Below are 26,256 nucleotides of genomic sequence, written 5' to 3'. Positions count from 1 at the left end.
AGTGTTGTTGGTACTAATTCCCACATAATCAGAAAATGATTGCCGCAAAATCTTAAACCCAGTGCCTCTTTGAAACTGATTCCTGCATAATCAGAAAATGAAAACACTTCATTAGCTGCTTTCCCTTATAGCTTTATCTCACAACAATTTTTAACAATAAGTGATTTTCTCATAGTTTACCAAACGGGCTGTGCTTTCCCAAATTTTTGAAAAATCACTTAACACCACAAATAAGCAATGCCAAACTAGCACTTAGTACAATAGAAAACAGGCTCGGCAATACCAAAAAGTCAAGCAACACCTTTAGATTCGGCTTTTCTTCATTGGTGCCTTGTAGATAGAACTTGGGGGCTGTTTATATGCTTTAGTGTCTTTTTTTAATGATAATAATATGGAAAAGAAGAGAGTTACACAAAACAAAATGGAAATGGCTTCCTTTTCATTGAATGAATAAATTCATTCTCATCATGGAAAAAAATAAAATAAGTCCGGATAATAAGTTGTATTCGGACGTCCGCACTTGAGAATATTCTTATATAAAGAGCTTTAATTGGAGGATCCTTTAAATAAATTTACTCGAGGATACCTTTGTATTTTCTTGACGGGAACAAAGTTTCTCATTGTTTGTGAGTTTTTCTCTCAAACTCAATATTATATTATCAAGTTTTAAAATTAGGTTAATTCATAGACGAATGATTACTAGGTTGCATATATTGAGAAAAATATTTTTAATAATATAGATGATGTGGTTGTCAAAATATGAAAACTTGTCGAGGACAATTATGAATGGTAATGAATCTTTTTTTTTTGGTCAAAATTATAATTGTAATGAATAGACAATATTATTTTTGATGTTTTGGTATGTCTTGAGTTTGAAGTTTTTATTGTTTATATTTATGAGAGGCTCCCACACATGTAAAATCTTGGCTTCGCCACTGTTTGTATGGCGTACTCTACATTGTATTTCACTAATCCAAACCATCTATTTTATAAATATCCATTCAAAGATCATCTCTATAAAAAATAACTTGAATCTAATATCATTTGACCATGAATGACTGAAATTTTAGTATTTTCTTGAAGTACCGTGTTTATTGATTTTGTAGAACACAATTGGATGTCAAAACGGTTTTCAATTTGTTTAATTTTTTGCAAGGATGATCTGTGAATATAGACTTAAAAAATAAATATTCGGATCGTTGAAAAAAAATTTATAGTATGCCCTAAAAGATGTCCCTCAAATAATATTTGAAAGATCTCTTTTTTAAAGGGCACTGTATCCCCATATATATTATCATATCAACATTGACTTGTTCGTAAAATTTCCATTATTTGATCAATTATTTCAAGCAAAATAATCTGAAGTACGTAGCACATGATCAAGTAAAGATTGTCAACTATCCAAAGGACTAGGAAAACTATTAAAAATCCTTTAAAAAAACCACCATACAAGTTGGAGCCATCTGTCCTTTTTATAAAAACAAAATGTCAAGTTTTACTTTTAGTCCTTATAATAACAAAATATATCACTACTATACTATTATAAAGACCGCCCAAAGTAGTTGGAGTAGCATACTTTACTAAAAAAAATATTATACAACTTAGTCAAGTTGATTCGAACAGATCTGCTTTCCGAGCTGCATGTAATTCAAATTTCTCTTTCTGTAATTTAGATTAAATTAAAATATCATATCGTTTGTATATAAAAAAATATCAATCGGCCTAAAATTTATGTTTAAAATTCAGATCCGTATAAAATACGATAATGCCACATGTCGATCTAAAACAGGCCCAGCCTACATCTTGTCTATCGACCAAAAAAAAAAAAATCATGTTACTGTCGGAGGATCCAACTCATCCCCAACAAGGGCCACGTGTCCATTGAGTAATGACTAATATAGCAGCTCCTCTTTCTCCTCTCTCTACTCTTCAGTTACTCACTGTCTTCTTTGATCAGCCTCTCAATTCTGGTCAACTTATGACGATCTCGTCCTTCTTCACCAGAGCTTCAAGAGCTTTCAATGGCCACCCTGTTGCCTCCAAGCTTCTGGTGCTCTGTACGCTCAGGTTCTCAGTTCTCTACTTTCCCCTGTTTCAGTGATTCGTTTTCCTCCTCAATTCTTGTTTACCCATGTTAACTTTTCCTTTCTTGTTTCGATCTGTTTGGCTTCTGAGAAAAATGTAGGACTAGAAAATGAGATGGCAAGCTTGAATTTCAATTTTTTTTCTTCCCTAGGATATAATGACATTCTTTTTTAAGTTTTGGTTGTATTTGACTTAGTTCAAGTATCATTTTTTCTATTTCCCATGAAAGCAAAATGGCATAATCCATAAACTCTGAATCCAAATTTTTCTATGAACCTCAGTTTTCTTAGCCACACACCAGAGACTTAGCCCTTGTTTGGTCACTGAGAAAACGGAATTAGAGAAAATATATTAATTGTAAATGTTTAACTTATTCTTTCACTGTGGCAAAGAACCCGTACCCCTCATGTTATTCCTTTGCTTGCTTAGTCTGTAGGCTAGGATTACACTGAATGTACATATTCCAAGTAACGTGATATAGATCTACTAATAAAAGGGCTAATTGAAGAGGTGCACTAGTTTATTACTTTAACTTTTTTATTTGTTTTTGAACTGTTACTTTTTTTTTTTTCCTAGTTAACACCAAAATAAACTTTTTTGAAAGTAGACAGTAGCTTTTCTTGCCTCAATGTAATAGACAAGCAAATATAGACAAAGTGTTGATCACATTTTCTGTTTGGTTTATTTTTTGGATGATTGCAGTAGTGGAGGTCTCCTGGCGTATGCAGAATCACAGTCAAACGTTGGCTCTCCTAGTGTTGTTGATGATAAACCAGGTGAGTCCAGGAAGAAGAGAGTGGTGGTGCTTGGGACAGGATGGGCTGGTACTAGTTTCCTCAAGTATCTTGATGCTTCAGCTTATGATGTTCAGGTTGTTTCACCCCGGAATTATTTCGCGTTTACCCCTTTGTTACCTAGTGTCACATGTGGGACGGTTGAAGCCCGAAGCATAGTAGAACCAGTTCGAAAAATTATAAAGAAGGTAAGCAACATATTCAAAAGTTGCAGGAATTCTTTATGTGTTTATATATTAGTTGTATGGAAAGATTGATCACGTACAAATGTATCTTAGTATATGTTGCAGGAATTCGTTGGCATTATGTTCACAAGTTCCAAACTGTAAGCCAGAAATTAATGTTCACAAGTTACTTCTATGTCATGGCAGAGAAATGGAGAGATCAAATTTTGCGAGGCAGAATGTGTCAAGATTGATGCTACAAATAAAAGTGTTATCTTGCGGGCTAATTTTGGCACCAACTTGGTGGGAAATGATGAATTTTCCCTTGAATATGACTACTTGGTCATAGCTATAGGAGCACAAGTAAACACTTTTAACACTCCTGGTGTAAAGGAGAACTGTCATTTTCTGAAGGCAAGTGAGTTTATTTTCATGCAAGTGGAGCAAAGCAGCATTTAATCATATTTATGCTTTAAATTAGGTTGCTTCTTCAATTTTCTTAAATGAACTTGTGTATCTTGAAGTCTGTCAAGAAAACCAAGTTGCTCTTAGTCTTCTTTCATAAGGTGGTGATAGGAAATTTTCTAATGAAGCATATTTGACTTCACATGCAGGAAGTAGAAGATGCTCAAAAGATACGTACGAGTGTGATAGATTGCTTTGAAATGGCTGTACTTCCAGGTCTAAGTGAAGAGGAGCGGAGGAGAAATCTTCATTTTGTAGTTGTTGGAGGGGGTCCTACTGGTGTGGAATTTGCTGCAGAGCTGCATGATTATTTCCAAGAGGATTTAGTCAAGTTATATCCTATGGTTAAGGATCTTGTGAAAATAACAGTGATCCAATCGGGAGATCACATCTTGAACATGTAAGAAAGATGCATCATGTTTTATCTTATTGATCGCTTTTTGGAATCATTTGAATGATAAACCCATTTTAGCTTGATTCCACACTTCATTTATGTGAAGTTTCAGCAACTTGTTTCTGTCATATTGAAGTATGGGACCAATGAACTTATACCAATCACGGAAGCTCACCTTCCATGATTTGAAACTTTTCTTATTTCAAAAAGTGAATAGGCAAGTTCACTTCAAGGAACTCATTAAAATTTCGTATCCTCTCTCTGTAGGTTTGATGACAGAATTAGTTCGTTTGCTGAGCAGAAGTTTAAAAGAGATGGTATTGATGTTCAGACAGGATGTCGGGTTGTCAGTGTTTCTGATAAGGAAATCACAATGAAGGTGAAACCCAAGGGTGAGGTCTGCTCTGTGCCACATGGGTTGGTTGTGTGGTCTACTGGTATTGGGACTCGTCCAGTTGTGAGTGACTTTATGAAACAAATTGGGCAGGTTTGTTTCATAATTTTTATGCCATCCAAAGCCTGAGAAATATAGAATTTACATTATAATCAACTGGTCTTGTCGGATTGATGGTTTTCACACTCTGCTTGGACTAATATGGATGCTACATGGGTGACATGCTCAGTCAAATTATAATTTATATTCTGCTCCATCTGCAGGCTGATAAACGTATTCTAGTGACTGATGAATGGCTGCGTGTAAAGGGTTGTGAAGATGTGTATGCCATTGGCGATTGTGCTTCAATTACTCAACGTAAAATCATGGTATGCAAAACCTTTACCTCTTTTATATTCATCATTAGAATTTCCGTAAGTGCTGGAAGCCTAGATTTATTATGGTGTAGTATGATGGAGCAGCTTCTTGAAGTCAAAATATATTGTATATTTAGTGTTTGTTTCTTATATTCGAAGTAGTTTTTCACACATTATTGCTAAAACTGGTATCCGTCTTGTCACCTTTAGGAAGATATCTCTGCCATATTTAAAGCTGCGGACAAAGATAACTCTGGTACCTTAACAGTTGGTGAATTTCAAGATGTAATTGACGACATCATCATAAGGTACCCCCAAATGGAGCTCTATTTAAGGAGCCAGCATGTGCAGGATTTGAAGGACCTATTGAAAGATCCTGAGGGTAATGATAGGACGGAAGTGAACGTTGAAGAATTTAAATTAGCCCTTGCTCAAGTGGATTCACAGATGAAGAGTCTGCCTGCAACTGCACAGGTATATGTCTTTTATCTTGTAGTTGGAGTAAACTTGTTACTTTTAGTTATGAGGTATGATTTCATGTCGTCCAACTGTAAGAAAGGGACGCTCAGTTTCTACACTCTTTTGGCATTCAGGTTGCTGCTCAGCAGGGAGCATATCTTTCTAGGTGCTTTAACCAGAGAGAGCAGCGCAAAGAGAATCCTGAAGGTCCTAGACGTTTTAAAAGTTCTGGGCATCATGACTTTCGCCCCTTCCGGTATGCAATATACTTTAGGCTCGTCTCACTTGCACCCTTTATTGTTTAAAAATGGGAATGAAAATTTCAACAAGTTCCATAACTGCCTTTTTATTTGTCATTCTAAATTACTAGCAAAATCTCACTTTGACTTGACACACAATATATACTGTCCAGTTGATTCTGCATATGCCATTTTCTTTATTTTTCCTTTCCTAACCAATGAGTTGCTTGTAACTTGTGAATCACTAGGTACAAGCATTTCGGGCAATTCGCTCCGTTGGGGGGAGAGGAAGCAGCCGCAGAGTTACCTGGAGACTGGGTTTCCATTGGCCATAGCACTCAGTGGCTCTGGTATTCCGTATATGCAAGGTGATCTTAATTTGCTTGCTTCTGGTAAACAAGAGTTATAACATACTATCTGCAAGATTGAATCTGATTCGATTCAATGTTTTCCTTATTCAGCAAGCAAGTGAGCTGGCGGACTAGGGTCCTTGTGGTATCTGATTGGACCCGGAGATTTATTTTCGGGAGAGATTCAAGCCGCATTTGAAGGGGGCCAGCATATTTCTTTCACCAGTAAATTATGAGTGTTTGCATCTGCTTCATATGTAAATTCAGAGAGAAATTCCTTTGTAGGCTGTAGAAAAAATTCCTTGTGATGTGATTCATTCATGGCCAAAACATCGAATTTTACTTACCGCAGTAAATATGTTGTTTCTATCAATTCTTCTGAATGTGTGAAGAAGTGGGAGCCCATGTGAGTTTGGAGACATTGCGTTTAACTTCTTGACATGCATGAGATAATTTTCAGAGAATTAAAAACCGGAATTTTGATTATTAACCACAACATCCAAACAATATCATAGGCTACAACTTAATTTACAACCATGTCTCCCTGTCTTGGACTTTTAGACAAAGCACACGTGTCCTACTTTTTCTGGTCTGACTAAGTCAACCTCGGACCCAAAAGGATAGAGTGCCCTTTTTTACGTGACAATTGCACCTTAGGCTTCGGGCCCTGATTTGAAGTAATAACCCCACTCACATACCCTTCCATTAGAAATTGTCACCTCAATATTTGGCAACCAGATCACTGTCTCAATCCAAAATCATATATATTCCGGCATTACACTTTTCTTCCTTTTCTTTTCGAGAAAGAATCAGAATCAGAAACTGGGTTTCACAATGTGGGGACACTCTTTCTATGAAAGTGCCTCAAGGCTCCTTCGTAAACACCCATCTGTGTCTAAGCTTCTTGTTGTTGTCACAGTCAGGTCTTTCATTTCTTTTTAACATGCGTCTTATATGAGCTTTCAGTAGTTTTGGTTTATCTTTCGAACAGTCAGGTTTCTTTTTTTGTTCTCTTTTTTCGGTTTATTGTCGTTTTCATTAGCGGTTCTAGTGTTATGTGTTTGTGCTGATTATATATGAACATGCACATATTATGCATGCATATGTATGGTTGATTCATGTCCGTATTGTATATGAATCTCTGCATATCTTAATTCTTCCTTGTCTGACTTGCATTGTATATATTGCAGTGGGGGAGGTCTAGCGGCATTTCATGAAACCACACCAGTACACACTGTATATGCTGATTCAGTTCAGGAAGACCAAATAGCCAAGAAAAAAAAGGTGGTCGTGCTTGGAACTGGTTGGGCTGGAGTCAGTTTCTTGAAAAATTTGAAGAGTTCTAATTATGATGTTGAAGTGGTGTCACCCAAAAATTATTTCTTGTTTACTCCTTTGCTACCAAGTGTTACCTGTGGCACAGTGGAAGCACGCAGCATCGTTGAACCAATTCGATGCATTACTAAGAAGGTTAGTATGCGATAAAAGCCTAATTGATATGGTATGATTATTGATTGATGGAGATACTTAGACAATAAGGCTTAATTTCTTTTCATTTGTTGATGTGGCAGAAAGGTTTAGAAGTTCAATTTAGGGAAGCAGTATGTCATAAAATCGATCCCAAAAAAAAGAAAGTTTACTGTCGATCAACTCAAGACACAAATCTGGGTGGAAAACACGGTGAATTTAGTGTAGATTATGACTACCTGATCATTGCCATGGGAGCTCAATCAAATACATTTAACACCCCTGGTGTGGAGCAATATGCTCATTTCTTGAAGGTATCTTTATTTTTAATTCTTCCCTTGTTGAAAAGTATGGTATGGAGCAAATGCACATTTAATTAAATCTTTGACTTAAAGCACTCTACTTTCAAAAGATGAAGAAATAAAATTCATTTTTATGTTGTTGGGTTTTAACTTCTAATTTGTAGGGAATAGAAGATGCTATGAAGATCCGTCAGTCTGTGATTAACTGTTTCGAAAGGGCAAGTCTTCCTTGTGTAAGCGAAGAAGAAAGAAAGAACATTTTGCATTTTGTATGCGTTGGTGGTGGTCCAGCTGGTGTGGAATTTGCTGCAGAGCTTCATGACTTTGTTAAAGAGGATTTAGCCAAGTTATACCCTTCAGTTATAGACCGCGTACAAATTACCGTTATTGAGGCAAGCGATCATATTTTGAACATGTGAGGCCATGAATGCTTCTATATTAGGATTTAAATGATGATGGTGGATTAATCTTGGTAAATATGGCAAGTTAATGGTTGCATTTGGTTTGGTCTTACAGGTTTGACAAGAGAATTACTGCATTTGCTGAACAAAAGTTCTCCAGAGATGGCATTGATGTAAAAACAGGTTCAATGGTTGTAAAAGTAACTGATAAGGAACTCTCCACCAAAGAAAGAGCAACAGGCAAAGTTTCACATCTACCTTATGGGATGGTTCTCTGGGCAACTGGTATTGGGCCTCGCCCGGAGGTTATTGATTTTATGAAGCAGATTGGTCAGGTTTGTTGCTAATTTGTGCTTATTTCCAATCATATGGAGCTTGACTTTGGGCTTGAAACTTCAATTAATCAGCGTTGTATTTGTTTGAGCACAACAGAGTAACAGGCGTGTTTTGGCTACTGATGAATGGCTGAGGGTGGAAGGATGTGATGGTGTATATGCTTTAGGTGATTGTGCAACAATAAATCAACGCAGGGTCATGGTATATATATTTATTGACAAGCTACCTGTGTATTTTTATATGCATTATAGAGCACTTGTTGAGCAATCATTCATTAGCTATATGAAACTTGTTACCATTGCATGGCAATCTGTTGTCAGGAAGATATTGTAGAGATATTCAGAACGGCAGACACAGACAAGTCTGGTACTTTAAACCTTGAGGAATTTCAAGAAATCATGGATGACCTTGTGGAAAGGTATCCTCAGTTGGAACTTCACTTGAAGAGCAAACAGATGAGGAATATTGATGAATTACTGGAAAAGAGTTGGCAAAATCCGACCGCTGAAGTCGATATTGAAACGTTTAAGTCCGCTCTATCACAAGCAGATTCTCAGATGAAAAATCTTCCTGCAACAGCTCAGGTGAACTAATTAACAGAAGATTCTCAGAACCTCTAACTCAGGCATCCTATCACTTTATTAACTTGTCCTTTTTTCCCCCCTTTCCAAATTGTAATATTCTAGGTAGCTGCTCAACAAGGTGCCTACCTTGCCAACTGTTTCAACCGTATGGAGGAGTGTGAGAAGTACCCTGAAGGTCCCCTCAGGTTTAGGGGCGTTGGACGCCACTGTTTTCAACCCTTCAGGTGAAACTTTGTTGCCAATCTCTAGTCAAATATCTTATCTAGCATAGAAACACAAATTTAACATGATATAAGCTGTTATATGTGGTCAATGGTGCAAGACATCCTGATCCATGATCTTAGTATAAATGCTAGAAGATAAATTTTTATATGATTTAACCCAAGGTATAAGCATTTTGGGATGTTTGCTCCTCTGGGAGGAGAACAAACGGCAGCTCATCTTCCAGGAGATTGGGTCTCAATTGGTCACAGCACCCAGTGGCTTTGGTACTCAGTATATGCTAGGTAAATTTATGGTAAAGATTCGCTTGAACCGGTCATATTCATATCACCATTGTCTGAACATTCTCCCTATATTTGCAGCAAGTTAGTCAGTTGGCGCACAAGGGTGCTGGTGGTATCTGATTGGGGAAGGCGATTTGTATTCGGAAGAGACTCAAGTCGCCTTTGAGACCAGACGGAAGCCTAAGTCACACTAGAACTCTGTTTCCACCACTCCAATATTAGGCGGAGCATTGGTTCCATTTCTTTATCAGTGTCAAACTTGTACTGCGATTGAGATTATGATGTTTTTGTACTGCATAAATGCAAATAACTCGCTTGTTTGTATTCAGCATTTCAGCTAGCGGTTGTCTGTTTTGTTTTTACCCTTTGGGGTTGTGCAAACATAATATTCATCCCAACACAGTCTCCTCACTCAGGTTTAATTCTGATTTGCTTTTCTAATTTCTTTCAGAGTTAGATTTAAGTAATTTGCCATTGTATAAACTAGAGGGGAGGAGGTTTCTCACACACAAACAATTGATGCTATGGGAGTTCAAACCTGAGACCTCTCGTCTGCAAGTCAAGACACTTTTCTACTAAGCTAAGACCCCGTCGACATATTTAAGTAACTTTTACAGCTCCTTTACAAGACACAAACATCTTCTATTTTTGGTCAAAGAAGGCAACTATGTTCCCCTAAATTTATACAAATTAGTCATATAATGAAATAAGGCGATTTTTTACTTACAAGGGAAAATTGTGAAATACACCAAAATTTAAAAAATATATATATTCGTAAACACCTTTGTGTGCACCTGTGTTTGAACCCTTATATTCAAAACCCCGCGAGGCCGCGCCTCAGTGAATCGGCTCCCAAGTCCTGTGACCGAAGTTTGGGCAATTCGTCGAACACCTTACCCGCAAATCCGAAAAACCCTCTGAATTTCCACAGCATGCTATCTGCTTCTTCAAGGCGTTTGCGATGCTACATAGCAGCAGCATCAGACCTATGCGCTAGCAATTTCGGCCCCAACTCGGCTCCAAATCGGTACCCGATTCACAAGCGTATGCCATTATCCACCCCACTTGATAAGCCATTGTTTTCCACTATAAGTAGCTTCATCAGCAACTCTCGGGCCTCTTCTTTCTCAGAAGAAGACGCTATAGTGAATCAAATTCTTTCCGATTTAGAAAACGCCGCTCCATTACTCGAATCGTCATACAAAAAACGCGTCTTCCTGAGCTCCAAAGCGTTTAATCGTGTGCTGGTTGCAGCAGCCAGCGAAAGGAACGATCTTTCCCTTGTATCCCAACTTGTTCACGTTGCAGTCGCGTCTCGTCGTCAACCCTTGAACTCGACTTGTTTTCTCACTGTCGCCAAGGCTTTTGCAAAGTCAGATGATTGTGGGGAGTTGCTCAGACTAACAAAGCAAGTCATGGAGATTACCTCTCCCAATATGACCATCATTAACAGGGTTCTCTTTGCCTTTGGTGAATGTGGAGAGATTGATAAAGCGCTTCTGATCTTTGCCCAGATGAAAGCTTTGAATTTTGTACCAGATTTGTACACCCACAACACCATTTTGGAGATCTTGGGTTGTGCAGGTCGCATTGATGACATGCTGGGTCAGTTTGGGTCCATGAAAGAAGCTGGTATTGACCCAGATGTGGTTTCTTACAATGCTGTGTTGAACAATTTGAGGAAGCTTGGGAAATTCGATATTTGCTTGTTCTATTTCGGGGAAATGGGTGAAAATGGAGTTCAGCCAGATTTGCTGACTTATACAGCAATGATTGAGAGCCTGGGCCGATCAGGAAATGTTGATGAGTCACTGAGACTCTTCAGTGAGATGAAGGTGAGGCGGATTCGTCCTTCGGTGTATGTTTACCGGTCACTGATCAGTAACCTGAAGAAGATGGGGAAGGTGGACTTGGCATTGAAGTTGATGGAGGAGATGAATTCATGTGATACAGAGTTTGCTGGTCCTACGGATTTCAAACGAAATAAACGCTTATAAGTAGTTAGAAGCAGATATTTGTTTTGGTTTTGGACTTTGGAGGTCTCTTGGTATTGCCATTTGATATAGTTGTATGGTTCTTGAAATCTGCCATTCACTTTCTGTGGTCATTTGCAATGTGATGCTTATCATTAAGACATTGTTTCACATAGGCAAGGCACAGAATCAGCTCATGCTTCTTGCTCTATCATTGTTCACCCGTTTTCGTGTTTAACTCCTGATATGGAAGGGCGAAGTTCCCCACTAGCTTGGAGACCACTTGTTGGTCAACAAGTCAGCTTTCTTTGGTGTGCGAGCGTGCCACTGCTAGCAATGTAAATTCTAGCAGACTCATTTTTAGAGTGGATAACCTGCGCCTCAAGTTACTGACTTCTAAAACAAACGATTGTGAATTTGGGTGAGGAATATCTCCCAAGTAAGTTCTTTTCTTGCCTCAGACTGGTGAGGACTTTCACAATTTATCTCAGTATCAAGATGGTTGTTCTGGCCAGAATAGATAATAATAAAGTACTGTTTCAGGCAGAACTGCCTTTTACAAAATTAAGAATGGAGAAATCAACTCTAGAAAGGCAAAAAGATGGCTGGAATCTCATTTCTGCCTGGGTAGAAACTTCTGATCCGGGCTGGACTGGGTATGTCTATGCTGGACTGTACTGTCAACAACTTTAGCTGCTTGGCTTCAGTTGTAAATCGATACCAAAGTTCAATTTTGGCAGAGCTTTAATCTACTTCAAGCCTTGGGAGACTTTTCGAGCGGGCAGAACTGCGACTTCTTCAGTTTGAAAGGACAGAAGTGGCTATTCTCGAGGATTTAACAAGCTGGAACTATGCTATAAAATTTGTTGAGGTTTTCATATTTGTGAAAACTCAAGCTGTGTTTGTTTTGGCTTTTGCTGAACCAAATTTGTAACGAGAGGGATCTCGCTTTCAGAGGACTTATTTTCTAAGTCTGAACTTTGGAATTCTGATCTAGAGTTGTTTTCCTGTTTGTATTTTTTGATTGATTGATGAAAAGAATGTCCCTTTTCTTTCTTGCCTGTTTCTGTTTTTATAAGAGACCCTCCTTTTGAAGGTGGTTTTAAATTTTAATAATGGGCGGCAAAAGATTTCTCAAAAAACGTAAAGCAGGAAAGATTTTTATCAATTATGGCAGATAGACTCCCAGTGGTCATTTCCTATAGCGATCCCTTCCCTGGTTTCCTGGCTGACGGTTTTTTTTTATTTTAATGCCACCGTCTGTGTGAGCTGATCCTATGGCGGTTTTGATTTTTCTTTTGTATTTTCTGAACAACTCCCTGTCTCTTGCTCTTGAAAACGTGATTTGCGAAATCTTTTTAGAAGACGGTGTGTTGCTTTGGAGCAAAAAGTCTCTGATCATAGACGCCCCTTTGATTTTTCTTTCTCGGCAGTGTTTTCAGAAACGTCCCTTCTCACATAAAAACTCTAGTTGGATTTGCTGACTTTCCAGAGAGGTGAGGTAGCCACGTGAATGTGTCTTTAGTCTCTTGGGCTTGAGTTTAAACAATATTTTGTGGGCTGATTTTCAAAGGCCCAATATGACAGCTTTGGGTCTTTTTGGGACTGGATAAGTATTTCACCACGGGCCTGTTTCTGGATCTCTTTGGTGTGTCGAATTTAGGCCCAAACAATCATATATGCTAGGATGTCAAATTATGGTAATGTCAAATGTTGTTGAAAACCCAAAAGAACAGGTTTGTTGTTATTAGCAGACAAGGGAGTGCAATCCAACAAGAAAACATCCCCAAGAGGAAATCTTAAAATGTTTCATACTGATTACTACTACTCAGATTGTCAAGGCTGAAACAAATACATCTTGCAAGGAAAGCAAGGAAAATAGCTTCATCTATTATTGCACAGCAGAGAAACTACAGACTTGCAAACCCATTGACAGAAATAGAAAGCATACTTACTCCATAACAAGAGTTATGGCTCACCAAAATCAAGCTAAACTTCAGAACAAAAGTTAACCAATTCAGTGGAGGTAAGTTCCTCCATTATTCCACTTATTCTTCCTCAGCAGCTTCTTCTGCAAAACTCAATTCCTGGCAAAACTCCTCCTTGGTGCTAAAGTAGGGCTTCATCCCAGCCAATTCAGCTACTCTTTTGGCTGGCCCTGAACCCCTTGGAGTATCATTCCCACATCGGACAGTCCTAATCTTCGGAAGCACATCACCCATCTCAGCAACATTGCAAGGTGACTTATCCTCCTGCTGTACACCTTGGTACACCACTATCTCACTTGGAATGTCCCACCTCTTCTTCACCCGGCTCTCCGGCCCTTGGCTCCTTGATGTCTCCCGGCCAATGCCACGTGGCTTTCCTACCAAGGACACCCGCCTCTTATCACACCTCTTACCATCATCCTTATCATCCTCAGGCCAAGACCTCTTCCGGCCATCACTCACTGCCGAATTACCAATCTGATTGTACCTGCTTGCCACAACCCTCCCAGCCTTGAATGGTGTTTTCTTTGCAGCCATAGACTTCTCACCTCCATCTTTAAAAAGCTTCTTGGGTTCAATTGATGCAAGAACCTTGTCTTCCTTCTTCACAGGCCTTTTCGACCCTCCAACAGTAGTTGCAGCCTGTTTAGGAACTTGAACCTTGGACACAGTTTTACGCGATTTCGGGCTCAAACTCAAACTCTTGCCCCTCTCTTTTGTAACCCTCAATTCATCAATGTCCTGAAGCTTCCAAAAGCAAGATTTCCGGCGACTCTGTGTTGCCTGAACAGGGGTTATTTCAAGCTTACTAGGCCTCCGAAATCCGGCTCCAGCTATAATCTCCGAGGGTCCCAGACTCATTCCTCTCCTATTACTCTTTGGTGTCGCTCTTAACATTAAAGACTCGATCTTTTTTAGCCCCTCTAAATTCTTAACACTCTGTTTCGGCTCCATGAACTTCGCCGCCACAACCCTTCCACGCTTTTCTACTGTCTTCTCGTTCCTCTCAGCCTTTTCGAGTTTAAGCGCTTCGAGCCTCGAAGACAATCGACTTATCTCCTTCTCAATTGCTTCAATCTCCATATCAATCTTCCCCTCATCTCGAACTTTCTCTTCTCTTTCTTCAACCTCCTCAAGACCCTTTTTCTTTGCGACCACCGAGAATGGCTCAATATTAGTATTTGTGTTCAGCGGCTTAAAGGGTACTGAAGATTTGACGCAAGCAGGGGTTTTCAGAATCGCGGGGCTCAGATTCTCTTTGCTGCAATCGGATTCAAACGACTCGGAAGACCGATTCAGCAAGAGGGGTTGTAGTAGATCAGACCAAGAAGCTTTGATGGCGGAGGAGCCTTCAGAGTCTTCGTTGTCGAAGGCGGCGTTGTTCCACACTTGAAGGTCCTGTGCGTTAATGGCATCTGGGTATTGAAAAACACTCATTTTCGCTCACTGGGTACCAACAATTTTAGACAAAGATAATCGACGATGGGTTGGTTCTTTACCTTGGTTTCTGTATTGTATGTATATGTTCTGATTCTCTGTGATTCTTGGATGAGAGAGAGATAGAGAGGGGGAGATCTTGATTTAGAAGAAATTCTTGTATTTTGAGATTTTTGACCGTTGGGAAGAAATTAAGACGTTGGGGTCATTTTGAGGCTCCGTGTAATCGTAGCCGCTGGATGCTAAACGGCTCCTATAGACGCTCCGATTTGATTTAAAGTTTTCTTTTTCGTTATTTTTGGACAGATTTGTTTTTTGACCTTTTATTTATTATTACGCTTATTGCTCTGTTTTACTCTGAACGGCCATCTATTTCTTATATTATTTTTTCTCTCTCGAACACTCTTTTCTCTGTACTTCAGAAGCATTGTACATGTTTTACGTTGTCAAGTAGGTAGGAGAATATAGGTTTTGGCTACATTTTGCAAATTGTTTACAATTTCATGAACTTCCTAACTTTTCCAAATAAAAAAATAAAAAAACATTATAAAAAAAAATTGATTGAGAATACGAGTTTTTTGTTTTTGTTTTTGTTGTTGGTTGAACTAGTATACATGAAACTCTGGGTACAGCTCATGGGTTGTGACCCAATAAATTTATAGAAAACGAAATTCATGATAAGAGTAACAACAGAACTTGTAGCTCAAGTGAATAAAAGCTTTTTCTTGCCTACGAGATCTTGTGTTCTATCTTCTAATACTCTCTAACCCAACCCTCAGCCCACTTCCATTCTTTTACTATAGAAAAGCTCCTCTATTATATGACAAATGTGGATTAGAAATCACAGAAGAGTTTTTAGAATGAAAAAGAAAAAAAAAGTCAATTAGTAGAAAAAAAAAAAAAAATCAACTGAACATTGCAGACGTGGCAGAGTGTGAAGCATGAGATTGTCTTCGACGGCCAGGATTAAAAGCCTGGAATAAGGAGGCACCAATCCAGTCAGGCAGCGGATACAGGTAGACACTAGACCGGTCTGGGCAGAGGCTCTGTTGCTCTGGAACTCGAACTCTTGGCAACTTTCGGCTTCTTCAAGTGGGTTGGGGGGTATTTGGATGCTGGACAGAATTTCGAATTAAGTTCCTGGAATTGAATTCGAAGATGGATTCAGGTAGGCAGGTGTTCACGGTGGATCTTCTAGAAAGATATGCCGCCAAGGGGCGCGGAGTTATCACCTGTATGGCTGCCGGAAACGACGTCATTTTGTTGGGAACCAGTAAAGGTTGGATCATTCGACACGATTTTGGCCTCGGCGATTCATATGGTGCGTAATTCTTGTCTATCATTTTTCTGGCATTCAATTCCTTGAAGATTTACACACACCACGTGATGAGAAAATGGAAATTCAATTTCAATTAGTGTTTTTTTTTTTGGCTGAAAATCTTTGAGTAACTGCCAATGTCAGGATTTCGAATATGAGCTTATGCCAATGTGATGAGATAAAGCTTTTCCGAGCTGAATTTTGACTTTTGAGCTTTGAGCTTTGTTTTCCAACTAGATATGAATGCTTAGGAACAGTTTAGTTCGATATTTATACTGATTCTAAGATTGCACAGAGGAAAATGTTTGGCTTTAGTTACTGAATTCTTTGTGTCAAGCAGTCGAGCTAGGTGGGTATTTAAAACTCAATAAAGCCCCTTCTTTGATTGGGTTAACTTGATTAATTTTGCATTCTATTCTATGTAAGATCAAGCATTGCTTCATGGTTACCTGTTCTTTTGAGCTATAGATATTGATCTCTCCGCGGGTCGTCCTGGGGAGCAATCCATCCATAGAGTTTTTGTTGATCCTGGAGGGAGCCACTGTATTGCCACTGTTGTTGGTAGTGGGGGTGCTGATACTTTCTATACTCATGCAAAATGGACCAAGCCTCGTATTTTAACCAAGCTCAAGGGTCTTGTTGTAAATGCCGTCGCCTGGAACAGACAACAGATAACAGAAGGTAATTTATCAGTCCATTGCCTATTTTTCTCCATTCCTTTTGGATGGAGGTATTGTACATATTAAGTCATTTGAGCTATTGCTTGGGATTTTTTTTCAATAACAGCTTCGACAAAGGAAGTCATTCTCGGTACAGACAATGGCCAACTTCATGAAATGGCTGTGGATGAGAAGGATAAGAAGGAGAAATATGTGAAGTTTCTTTTTGAACTATTAGAACTTCCAGAGGCTTTTATGAGTTTGCAGGTAATCTTTGTTCACCTTTTCTTATGGGAAATTAATTCTGACAGAGTTGCACCAATTTGTAACTCTATGCATCATCATCTTTATCTCATTCTTTGTGTGCAGATGGAAACTGGGACCATTCTCAATGGAACTAGATACTATATAATGGCTGTAACTCCTACACGACTCTATTCTTTTACTGGTATTGGATTGCTGGAAGTAAGTTTGGCTCTAACACCTATTCTTGTGTTGGATTTATTGAAATTGGGTAACATCGGCATAGTGAAATTGTCAATTATGTTCATAGTTTCAATTTTCAAAAACATATGTGCACGGTTCCAAAAATTTCTACTTTAGTGGGAGTGAGCTACTATTTACATTAGATGGCGACAATCATGCACTGGTTGGAGGTTGTACCATAGTTCTGGGTTCAACTATTTGCAACAAAAACCAGCATAAAAGATGTAAGATTTTTATTTCAAAAAAATAATAATAATAAAAATAATAATAAAAATAATAAAAATAATAACAATTGTATTAAAGTAAGGACATAAATATGTAGTAGCTCGCCAAATGGTGTTTAGAGATGGCGACGTAGAGTTGCATGCTGTTGATTTTATACTGAGGAAAGTTAGTACACGGGTGATCTAAGGGTTTCACTGTTTCACAGGTCTATTATCCTGTTGTATTCTTATGCCTAGAACAGATGGTCATGTTAAATTTACATTGCTTTTTCTCCTGTTATATGGTGTTAATCATTTCCAGTGACAACATATTTGTTTGTCTTACAGTCCCCTGTTTTTCCTGATTCTTACTTGTTCTGCATTTCCAGACTGTTTTTGCTAGTTACTTAGATCATGTGGTGCATTTCATGGAACTTCCTGGTGAAATACCGAACAGGCAAGTGTTTGTGTTGACACTAATAATGTTATTTGCAAGATGAGATACAAAAATTTCTTACAATTTTTTTTCTTTGAATTATTGTCCATTAAAAAAAAAAGAAAAAAATATCACTTTATGATTTGCAAAAATTTGTGATGTACTGTTTCCTGTCGTTCTTATTGCTATTTTTCAGTGAACTGCATTTCTATATCAAGCAAAGGAGAGCGGTACATTTTGCATGGCTTTCTGGTGCTGGTATCTATCACGGTGGTTTAAATTTTGGGGCACAACATAGGTACATGACATTCTTTTCTTCCTTGTCTAATGGTACCGTCTGTCTAAATTCTGATCATTCTGGCTACTGCGTAGTTTTTCGGTTGGCTTGCTTTCCTTGACATATCTAATGATAGTCCACATGAAAACCTTCTCATAGTATGGATTTTTGGAAATCTTTTGGGCAGTTCTCCTAATGGAGATGAAAATTTTGTGGAGAACAAGGCTCTTTTGAACTATTCAAGTTTGAGTGAGGGTGCTGAATTGGTGAAACCCAGTTCTATGACAGTTTCAGAATTTCATTTCTTGCTTCTTATCGGGAATAAGGTTAAGGTATGCATATATTAATTCTCTGAATGACTTTTTTCTTGTGATCAGTACTGTTATCTCTGTGCTCGTACTGGGTATCATGTTCTGAACTACTGCTGGTGCTAAAACTTAGGTTAAATGAAAAAACCTATATGCTGTGCCCTAGAAGGTGGTTTTTAGTGTTCACATAAAAGAGCCTAAATACTGCACTTGTCCTCTCCTTTTAGCTTCCAGACTTGTTTTATGAGTGTAAATGTTTTGAAGGTTGTAAACAGAATAAGTGAGCAAATTATTGAGGAACTTCAGTTTGATCAAACACCTGAGTCAGTTTCAAGGGGTGTCATTGGATTGTGCAGTGATGCCACTGCTGGGTTGTTCTATGCATATGATCAAAACTCTGTATTTCAGGTTTGCTTCTTTTGATGACTAAATATTTTCTGGATTTAATTAAGTTTGCATCAGACAGTAAAATTTTCCGTACTGCTGGATTTGAGAACATAATGTAGGTGTCTGTTAATGATGAAGGCCGAGACATGTGGAAAGTCTACCTGGACATGAAAGAGTATGCTGCTGCTCTGGCAAATTGTCGTGACCCACTTCAGCGGGACCAAGTATATTTGGTGCAGGTGGTATCTAACTGATGGTTACACTTATTGCCAATGATCGTAATTTATTCTCACAAGTTATAGAACTTAATAAATAAATAAATAATTATGAACCTCACCGCCTCACAGTCTTATGTATTTATTTTCTGAATCTTGTATTTACCTGGGTAGTCAATAACAAAGTAATTCGATTTGCAGGCTGAAGCTGCATTTGCCTCCAAGGATTATCTTAGAGCAGCATCTTTCTATGCAAAGGTGAATTCTCTATTTCCTTGATCTCTCTTTTTTCAATAAGTTTATTACAATAATGCCTATAGATGCAGCAGGACGTTTGTTGTTTCTTGATCTCTTGTTTTCTTTCTTTCTAATCTAATTGTCTTATAATTGTGCAGTCACCCTGATGACATGTAGGAAATTCCACTTATGCTTCACTCATTGACCTTACTATTGTCTGTTTAACTATGAAAGCAGTTCGACAAAAAAAAAACTATGAAAGATGTAGAGTACCACATATTTGTATTGTCTCGATGTTTCTCATATTCTAAGGCAATACCTAAGAAATTGCCAATTAGTATCTTTTCAATGAACAGCTATATTATTAACCATCAGTAACATTCAATGTGTGTCCCTTTCCATTGTACCACACTCTGATTATTCAGATCTCATATTTGACGGATTCTGAGAATTAGCCAAGATCTTTTTTATGAATAAGTACACTAGTAACCATTAGTAAAATGAAAACATGTTGTCCCTTCTGCAAACATAGCAACTCTGTACAAATGAACCAACACACCCGTCTCGCTAGTGTAATATGATGCCCCCATGTTATTCTCCTGCATACATCATTTAATTTGTTTAACTGAGATTTAAATATGGTTCTTCAATTTGGACTTGTGTTAAACATATAACCTCACTGTAAAAAGCACAATGAATCCTCCCCCTGCCACTGCTCTGTTAATATGTTGTTTTATTTATATTTTATGGCTGAGAACAAGATACTTCATAAACTTTCCCTGTCTATATACACTCTATCTTTCCATGATCTCTGGTTCTCAAGGTCCCTCTTATTCCAACTTAGGAACTATTTGAACTTGTTACAGCTCATTTGTTAAATAATAGGATTGTCTTGCAGATTAATTATATATTATCATTCGAGGAGATCACTCTGAAGTTCATCACTGTAAATGAACAGGTACTTGCAAAATTATTCTTCGCATCTAGTGTGTGTTTTGATTTGGTATTGAACTCATACATTTATGGGCTTTTTTATTTCACGTTGCATGTTTGCAGGATGCTTTGAGGACCTTTCTATTGCGAAAACTTGATAGCCTTGCGAAGGATGACAAATGCCAAATAACAATGATTTCAACATGGGCAACTGAATTGTACTTGGATAAGGTGTTGCTTCTTTCTTTGCTTAGCTCTTGGATAAAGAACTACCTTTCCTTTTCTTTCCTGTCTTATGTTAGATAACTTTGTAAAAGCCACATACTTGTCTTTTTAACACATCCAAAGGCAAGATGGAGATAGATTAAAGATGATGCATCCTACATTAGATGAACTTTGAGGCCATCTTTCTTTTGAATTCTCCCACTTCATCATCTATGTACAATTTAAATAGAATTATGAAGATGTTGAAACTTTCCCTCAAAATTTAGGAAGCAGGTATTTATATGTTGTTTTCTATTTTAGATAAATCGGCTACTATTGGAAGATGACACTGCGTTAGATAATCGTAATTCAGAGTATCACTCGATCATGAAAGAATTTCGTGCATTTCTTAGTGACTGCAAGGATGTATTGGATGAGGCAACTACCATGAGACTTTTAGAAAGGTAATTGTTACAGAATCGGCTCTGAATTGTTTACCTTCTGACCATTCTTTTCAAATTATTATATGGCTGTGGAATCTCATATTCTATATCATGTTGTTTATTGATGTCATCTACAATGAGATTATTGTGAAACAAGTATGTACCATAAGGGACTTGGGCCAACTTATCTTTATGGGTCTTTCTCTTTAGATTTTATTCCAGTTGAAAGATCACTATAACAAAGGATCCTCTGGCTACATCTTGCAGTTATGGTCGAGTTGAAGAGTTGGTGTTTTTCGCTAGTCTGAAGGAACTGCATGAAATTGTAGTTCACCATTATATTCAGGTGCTTTCGTGCTTACCATTTTTTTTTTTTTTGGGTTTCAGATTGTTATTATCACCTCTTAGTACTTCTATTTTAAAAAAATGTCCTTCTAGTCATGAATGATTTACTTTGGCTGAATGCATATTAGCAAGGGGAGGCAAAGAAAGCATTGGAGGTGCTTCAAAAACCTTCTGTCCCAATAGATCTTCAGGTATAGGTCATGTTCCCTAACAGGTTCCACATGTTCTCAAGTTTTTATGTATTAATATTGTTATACATGCCTTTTATTTTATTGAATTATGCAATTCTTCACTTGCAGTACAAGTTTGCCCCGGACCTCATCATGCTAGATGCATATGAAGCTGTAGAGTCATGGATGGCAACAAACAACCTCAACCCAAGGAAACTCATTCCTGCAATGATGCGTTATTCAAGTGAACCACATGCAAGGTATTATCTCATGAATATCCTTGACTAGAAATTCAATTATGATATAAAGATCTGGCTAATTCTCTTTGGATACCAATTCTTTTCCCTTGAAGCACATAAAAACTCGTAATTTTTAAAAAATAAATAAATAAATAATTGCATAAATCCACTACACTTTTCTTTGTTGGTTTTAGACATAAAACTTGAAATTTCTAGTATACCCCTAATAATTGCATATATCCACTATACCCTCTGTATGTTCATCTTGAGTAGTTGGGATTATGTATTGCAATACCTTGTTTTTATCCCTGTACCCCTCCTCTCATATGACATGCACAATTCTTTTAGGCAGATACAAATTTTGGCTCCCATTGTGTATTTTATCCTTTGGTCACTGAAGCAACATCTCTTTCTGTCAGGCACAAACTTCTAGTTGATACTGAATTAGTAATTAACAGTTTCCATAAAACGTGGGATTTCTATTCCTGATTGTTGGTTGATGACGCATATGGTTTTACTTTTCTTTCTTTTGTTATTTATTGCTTTGTGTATCCAATTCAGAAATGAAACACACGAAGTCATCAAATATTTGGAATACTGTGTTCATCGTTTGCATAACGAGGATCCTGGAGTTCACAACTTGCTATTATCGCTATATGCCAAGCAGGTTGGATTTCTTGATTAACAATTTTCAAATGATTTTAAATATGATCATGGTTTAGTGGTTTTGATAGATACATACATAATTATGTATATATAATTGTCTGTATGTGGTTAGATAATATATTCCTACATGAAAACCTGATGCCTCTTTTTTCCTAAGCAAGTTCAAAAGGAAAAGCCAATTCAACTTTAAAATCTGAATCCAGATAAAGGGAAAAAATTGATTTATTTGTCACTTATAAACTTTGTAATTCGTAATTTTTGGAAAAACTAATTCAAATTTGGTTGAGTTTTTAAAAGTGAATTATAGCCATATCTCTTGTTTTTCCCTCGGTTTTATTTTAGATGCAATTATATATGTAGAATTTCTTTGGGTTTATATATTTTTCATCCCTCTCCACTATATGTATGAGTGTATTTCATTGCTTTCATAATAATTTACAGGAAGATGACAGTGCACTTTTGCGTTTCCTACAATTCAAGTTTGGAAAAGGACGGGAAAATGGCCCAGAGTTCTTCTATGATCCCAAGTATGCTTTACGCCTTTGCCTCAAGGAAAAGCGAATGCGTGCCTGTGTTCATATATACAGTATGATGTCCATGCATGAAGAAGCAGTTGCTCTTGCCCTACAGGTTATAATTTGAGGCTAATGGTTTTGTGATTCAAATATTGTTGCCCCAATCTATATATCGTTTTACTTGTAGCAGAAGGATAAAGATCATTGCTTCAATCATAGTACATCATATTCTCGTTATTTGTATACCAATGCCCTTTTTTGATTTATTTATGTATCAGATCTATCTTTGTTTAGAACATATGCTTCTTGTTGGATAATTAAGATCGAGGTTATCTGTTTGTTGATGTGGTTATGAATTCTAGTTATCTTGTTTCTCCAACTCAGAGGAATAGAAACAATCACCCCCGGCTAATATTCTCTTCTTCAGTGGAACCTAGCCAAATCTAATTGTTATTTTTTTGCTCCAGTATGTTGAAATGGCTTTTATCCTATTGTTTCATAAGTTGTCCTTTTGGCGACTTAGGTTGATCCTGAGCTTGCTATGGCTGAAGCTGACAAGGTTGAAGACGATGAGGACTTGAGAAAGAAGCTTTGGCTCATGGTTGCGAAGCATGTTATAGAACAGGAAAAGGGAGCTAAAAGGGAGAACATACGAAAGGCAATAGCATTTCTTAAAGAAACTGATGGCCTTTTAAAGATAGAGGATATATTACCATTCTTTCCTGATTTTGCCCTGATTGATGACTTCAAGGTAGGATTGTCGTAACCTTCTGCATTGTCATGCTAGGGCTTATTATGATTCAAGTCTTTGTCGGGTTACAAGTTTTTCTTCTTCTTTTATTCCAAAAGTGTTTTACTGCCTTTGTTGTTGGCCACTTTATATGATTTCTACTTTCTTTATATGATTTTCTGTGTCTTTATTTAAGAGTTAAATTGTGAATTTATTTGCATGCATGAGAAAACATGTTTTTGTGAGGAGGAGACTACCTTTTTTTCGGGTCAAAGACTCTACTGATTAATATTGTAGTTGTTTGATCCTCCCAGTATATAAGATGTCCATTATAAAGTGGCTTTCAGAATATTTACTTGTATGATGATGTTGGAACTATAAATTTTTGCTCCCGTTGTATTTTGAATTGCATCTATATCTATGTAGGAGGCAATTTGCTCATCATTAGAGGATTACAACAATCAAATCGAACTACTGAAGCAGGAGATGAATGATGCCACACATGGTGCAGATAACATTAGAAACGACATTAGTGCACTGGCTCAGAGATATGCTGTGATTGATCGTGATGAAGAATGTGGGGTAATGCTCGTGCTGATGTTATAGTTTCTTAATCTGATTGATTTTTTTATTAAGATACAGCTTATTTTGCAATCACGCTCCCATAGAGATTTTTGTGCATGCCTCTTGGCTTATCTATGAATACTGAACTCACCCCACCCACCACTCCAACAAAGAAAAGAAATATGGAAACACACACACATGCACATGCACAGTTCTCCTGGTGTGAGCGAGGAAACAAGTTTTTTCTTCTTCTTTCATCCATTAAAGAGTTGAGTGACTGCATGGTATTGGGTCATAATGCAATCTCTTTAAGTTGGGTTGGCTCATACTTGTTTTCTTTTTCTCAATATCTAAGATATTTTAGGCCAAAAAATAATCTGAGATAGTATTCTTCTTCTTCTATCAGGTTTGTCAGCGTAAGATTTTAACTGTGCGTAAGGAGTATCAGTTGGCTAGGGGCTATACATCAGTTGGCCAAATGGCCCCATTTTATGTCTTTCCATGTGGACATGCCTTCCATGCGGAATGCCTGATTGCCCATGTCACACGTAGTACAAATGAATCTCAAGTAAGTTGAAGTTTTGTCTTCTGTATTATTTCTTTGTTTTCTATTCTCATTGGTTGCATCAAGTGGAAAGCAGTAACTGAGGTATCATTCTTCTGGTTTGTGTCTCAGTCGCCATGTCAAAAGATTGTTCAGTATTTGTCATACTCATCCCATCTTTTAGATTTAAACGATCACCTGATAGTTTGAAAAGGCACTAACAGTGTTACTACCAAAATTTATTAAAAAGATTGAATAGAATGTTAAGATGTTTCATGGCTGATAACAGTGAAATGAATAATCATTATTTTAGAAGACTTTTGTATCATAAACAGGATTCAATATAAATGACCCTTGGGATAATGGAGATGATAGGCAAAGAAACCTTTAAATACATGTTGTCGCAGTAGTCTTGACTGGTTCAGAGATTGCAGGACAGAATGCATAATCCATAAGCCTACATATTTGTACAGCTTAACATTTGAATTTTGTTATTTATGTAATTTATAGCATGAAAGATAGACAATTCCAGTGACAGGATCTTTCTACTTCTTGTCTCTTTTTTGAATCGTATTGCAGGCAGAGTATATACTGGATCTGCAGAAGCAGCTTACTCTACTTGACGGGGAAGCTAGGAAGGATACAAATGGTAGCCTAACTGAGGAAACCATAACAAGCATGGCGCCCGTAGATAAGGTCTGCATTTTGATCTTATTTGGCTCTATCTTCTTTCCCTTTACATTGTATCTTATTTTGATCTATTTTCTCTTTCATGGCTGGTAAATGAGTCTATATTAGCCAGTTTCAATAAGATTTTAGTTTATCTACCATCCTAAAATTGAAAAGATTTCGAAGTTAAATTACAGGTATTTGGTGATGACTTACATGTACCTTAAATTCTATATAGTAAACTAATCCAAGTACTTTATGTTAAAAATGACGCAGCTCCGATCACAGTTGGACGATGCCGTCGCCAGCGAATGCCCATTTTGTGGGGACCTAATGATCCGTGAGATCTCTCTGCCTTTCATCCTGCCAGAGGAGCAACAGCAGAATAATTCATGGGAGATAAATTCACGTAATCTTGGAAACCAGAGGAGCCTGTCTTTAAGTTTATGATCATATTTCTCTGCGTCTGCGTCTGGGGTGTGCATGTGAGTTGTGTTCCTACGGAGATGTGTCCTTTGCCTATTGTGAAGTTTTGGCATCATTTATATTTAATGGGCGTCGTTAAGGTTATTAACGATGCCCTTGTTTCTTGTAGCATTTATTTGGTGCCACTGCCATTATATGTAATTACAAAAATGGTTTTTTTTGCCAAATAAACGAAATAATTGTGTAAAAAACTTGCGTAGGTGTAGCATTTTCTTTTTTTAATTAATTATATTTTCCATATTAGAATAATTTCCGTCTAAATTTACACCAAGAAACCAAAAAGAAGATTTGAGAGCACTGTAGTGTAGTAAATTATAATATTCCGTACTCAAAATAACATAACATAAATCAAGATTCAACGACAGTCCTTTTTACCAACGTTGGTAAAAAAACAACTATAAGAAAAATGTAAAAACAAAACAAACTGGAAACTGGAAAGAACACTAATGCCTCTCTTTTTAGGTTTGCTCTTTCTTTATTCATGCATTTATTATCTTGGCTCGAACTCGAATTCTCTCCTTGAGGCTG

At 37.5% G+C, this 26,256-nt stretch overlaps 5 protein-coding genes across 6 annotated transcripts; 4 read left to right on the top strand and 1 right to left on the bottom strand.

Moving 5' to 3' along the window:
* LOC18783956 (external alternative NAD(P)H-ubiquinone oxidoreductase B1, mitochondrial) lies at window positions 1,688-6,119 on the top strand. 2 transcript variants are annotated; one of them, XM_020560848.1, is made up of 11 exons: window positions 1,929-2,067; window positions 2,788-2,861; window positions 2,957-3,067; window positions 3,251-3,457; window positions 3,658-3,908; window positions 4,170-4,389; window positions 4,560-4,664; window positions 4,863-5,126; window positions 5,246-5,367; window positions 5,599-5,718; window positions 5,812-6,119. In XM_020560848.1, exons 1-11 carry the CDS (start codon window positions 2,022-2,024, stop codon window positions 5,897-5,899), a joined length of 1,608 nt encoding a protein of 535 aa, XP_020416437.1. In that variant the 5' UTR covers window positions 1,929-2,021; the 3' UTR covers window positions 5,900-6,119. The 2 variants fall into 2 exon arrangements, with proteins under 2 accessions (XP_007215022.2, XP_020416437.1); XM_007214960.2 differs by having other exon boundaries at window positions 1,688-2,067; window positions 2,788-3,067.
* On the top strand, window positions 6,452-9,638 carry LOC18782340 (external alternative NAD(P)H-ubiquinone oxidoreductase B3, mitochondrial). The gene is made up of 10 exons (XM_007217261.2): window positions 6,452-6,623; window positions 6,891-7,170; window positions 7,272-7,481; window positions 7,634-7,884; window positions 7,986-8,205; window positions 8,303-8,407; window positions 8,527-8,790; window positions 8,893-9,014; window positions 9,177-9,296; window positions 9,375-9,638. The coding sequence occupies exons 1-10, from the start codon at window positions 6,535-6,537 to the stop codon at window positions 9,460-9,462; spliced, it is 1,749 nt and encodes a 582-aa protein (XP_007217323.1). The 5' UTR covers window positions 6,452-6,534; the 3' UTR covers window positions 9,463-9,638.
* On the top strand, window positions 9,872-11,529 carry LOC18782315 (pentatricopeptide repeat-containing protein At1g11900). The gene has a single exon (XM_020559373.1). The coding sequence runs from the start codon at window positions 10,229-10,231 to the stop codon at window positions 11,291-11,293; it is 1,065 nt and encodes a 354-aa protein (XP_020414962.1). The 5' UTR covers window positions 9,872-10,228; the 3' UTR covers window positions 11,294-11,529.
* Window positions 12,983-15,385, bottom strand: LOC18783715. Its single transcript, XM_007215576.2, has one exon. The coding sequence runs from the start codon at window positions 14,692-14,694 to the stop codon at window positions 13,318-13,320; it is 1,377 nt and encodes a 458-aa protein (XP_007215638.2). The 5' UTR covers window positions 14,695-15,385; the 3' UTR covers window positions 12,983-13,317.
* Window positions 15,595-25,950, top strand: LOC18783969 (vacuolar protein sorting-associated protein 18 homolog). The gene is made up of 23 exons (XM_007217013.2): window positions 15,595-16,015; window positions 16,481-16,693; window positions 16,799-16,938; window positions 17,041-17,136; window positions 17,750-17,817; window positions 17,993-18,094; window positions 18,261-18,405; window positions 18,646-18,789; window positions 18,888-19,007; window positions 19,185-19,241; window positions 20,119-20,178; window positions 20,277-20,384; window positions 20,679-20,821; window positions 21,068-21,146; window positions 21,274-21,336; window positions 21,445-21,575; window positions 22,116-22,221; window positions 22,662-22,850; window positions 23,259-23,486; window positions 23,892-24,047; window positions 24,436-24,597; window positions 25,153-25,269; window positions 25,519-25,950. The coding sequence occupies exons 1-23, from the start codon at window positions 15,853-15,855 to the stop codon at window positions 25,690-25,692; spliced, it is 2,964 nt and encodes a 987-aa protein (XP_007217075.1). The 5' UTR covers window positions 15,595-15,852; the 3' UTR covers window positions 25,693-25,950.

Source organism: Prunus persica, chromosome G3 (genome assembly GCF_000346465.2).
Source record: "Prunus persica cultivar Lovell chromosome G3, Prunus_persica_NCBIv2, whole genome shotgun sequence".
NCBI classification, from domain to species: Eukaryota; Viridiplantae; Streptophyta; class Magnoliopsida; order Rosales; family Rosaceae; genus Prunus; species Prunus persica.
The sequence above is the reverse complement of the archived record's forward strand: the minus strand, read 5'-3'. Positions and strand labels throughout refer to the sequence as shown.

Coding starts and splice junctions, on each gene's coding strand:
- LOC18783956 (XM_007214960.2), top strand. CDS start 1,889: ATGACTAATATAGCAGCTCCTCTTTCTCCTCTCTCTACTCTTCAGTTA. Junction 3,909..4,169: donor GGAGATCACATCTTGAACAT/GTAAGAAAGATG, acceptor CTCTCTCTGTAG/GTTTGATGACAGAATTAGTT. Junction 4,390..4,559: donor TTATGAAACAAATTGGGCAG/GTTTGTTTCATA, acceptor CTCCATCTGCAG/GCTGATAAACGTATTCTAGT.
- LOC18783969 (XM_007217013.2), top strand. CDS start 15,853: ATGGATTCAGGTAGGCAGGTGTTCACGGTGGATCTTCTAGAAAGATAT. Junction 20,385..20,678: donor CTGAATTGTACTTGGATAAG/GTGTTGCTTCTT, acceptor TTTCTATTTTAG/ATAAATCGGCTACTATTGGA. Junction 25,270..25,518: donor GCATGGCGCCCGTAGATAAG/GTCTGCATTTTG, acceptor AAAATGACGCAG/CTCCGATCACAGTTGGACGA.
- LOC18783715 (XM_007215576.2), bottom strand. CDS start 14,694: ATGAGTGTTTTTCAATACCCAGATGCCATTAACGCACAGGACCTTCAA.
- LOC18782340 (XM_007217261.2), top strand. CDS start 6,535: ATGTGGGGACACTCTTTCTATGAAAGTGCCTCAAGGCTCCTTCGTAAA. Junction 6,624..6,890: donor CTTGTTGTTGTCACAGTCAG/GTCTTTCATTTC, acceptor TATATATTGCAG/TGGGGGAGGTCTAGCGGCAT. Junction 9,015..9,176: donor CACTGTTTTCAACCCTTCAG/GTGAAACTTTGT, acceptor ATTTAACCCAAG/GTATAAGCATTTTGGGATGT.
- LOC18782315 (XM_020559373.1), top strand. CDS start 10,229: ATGCTATCTGCTTCTTCAAGGCGTTTGCGATGCTACATAGCAGCAGCA.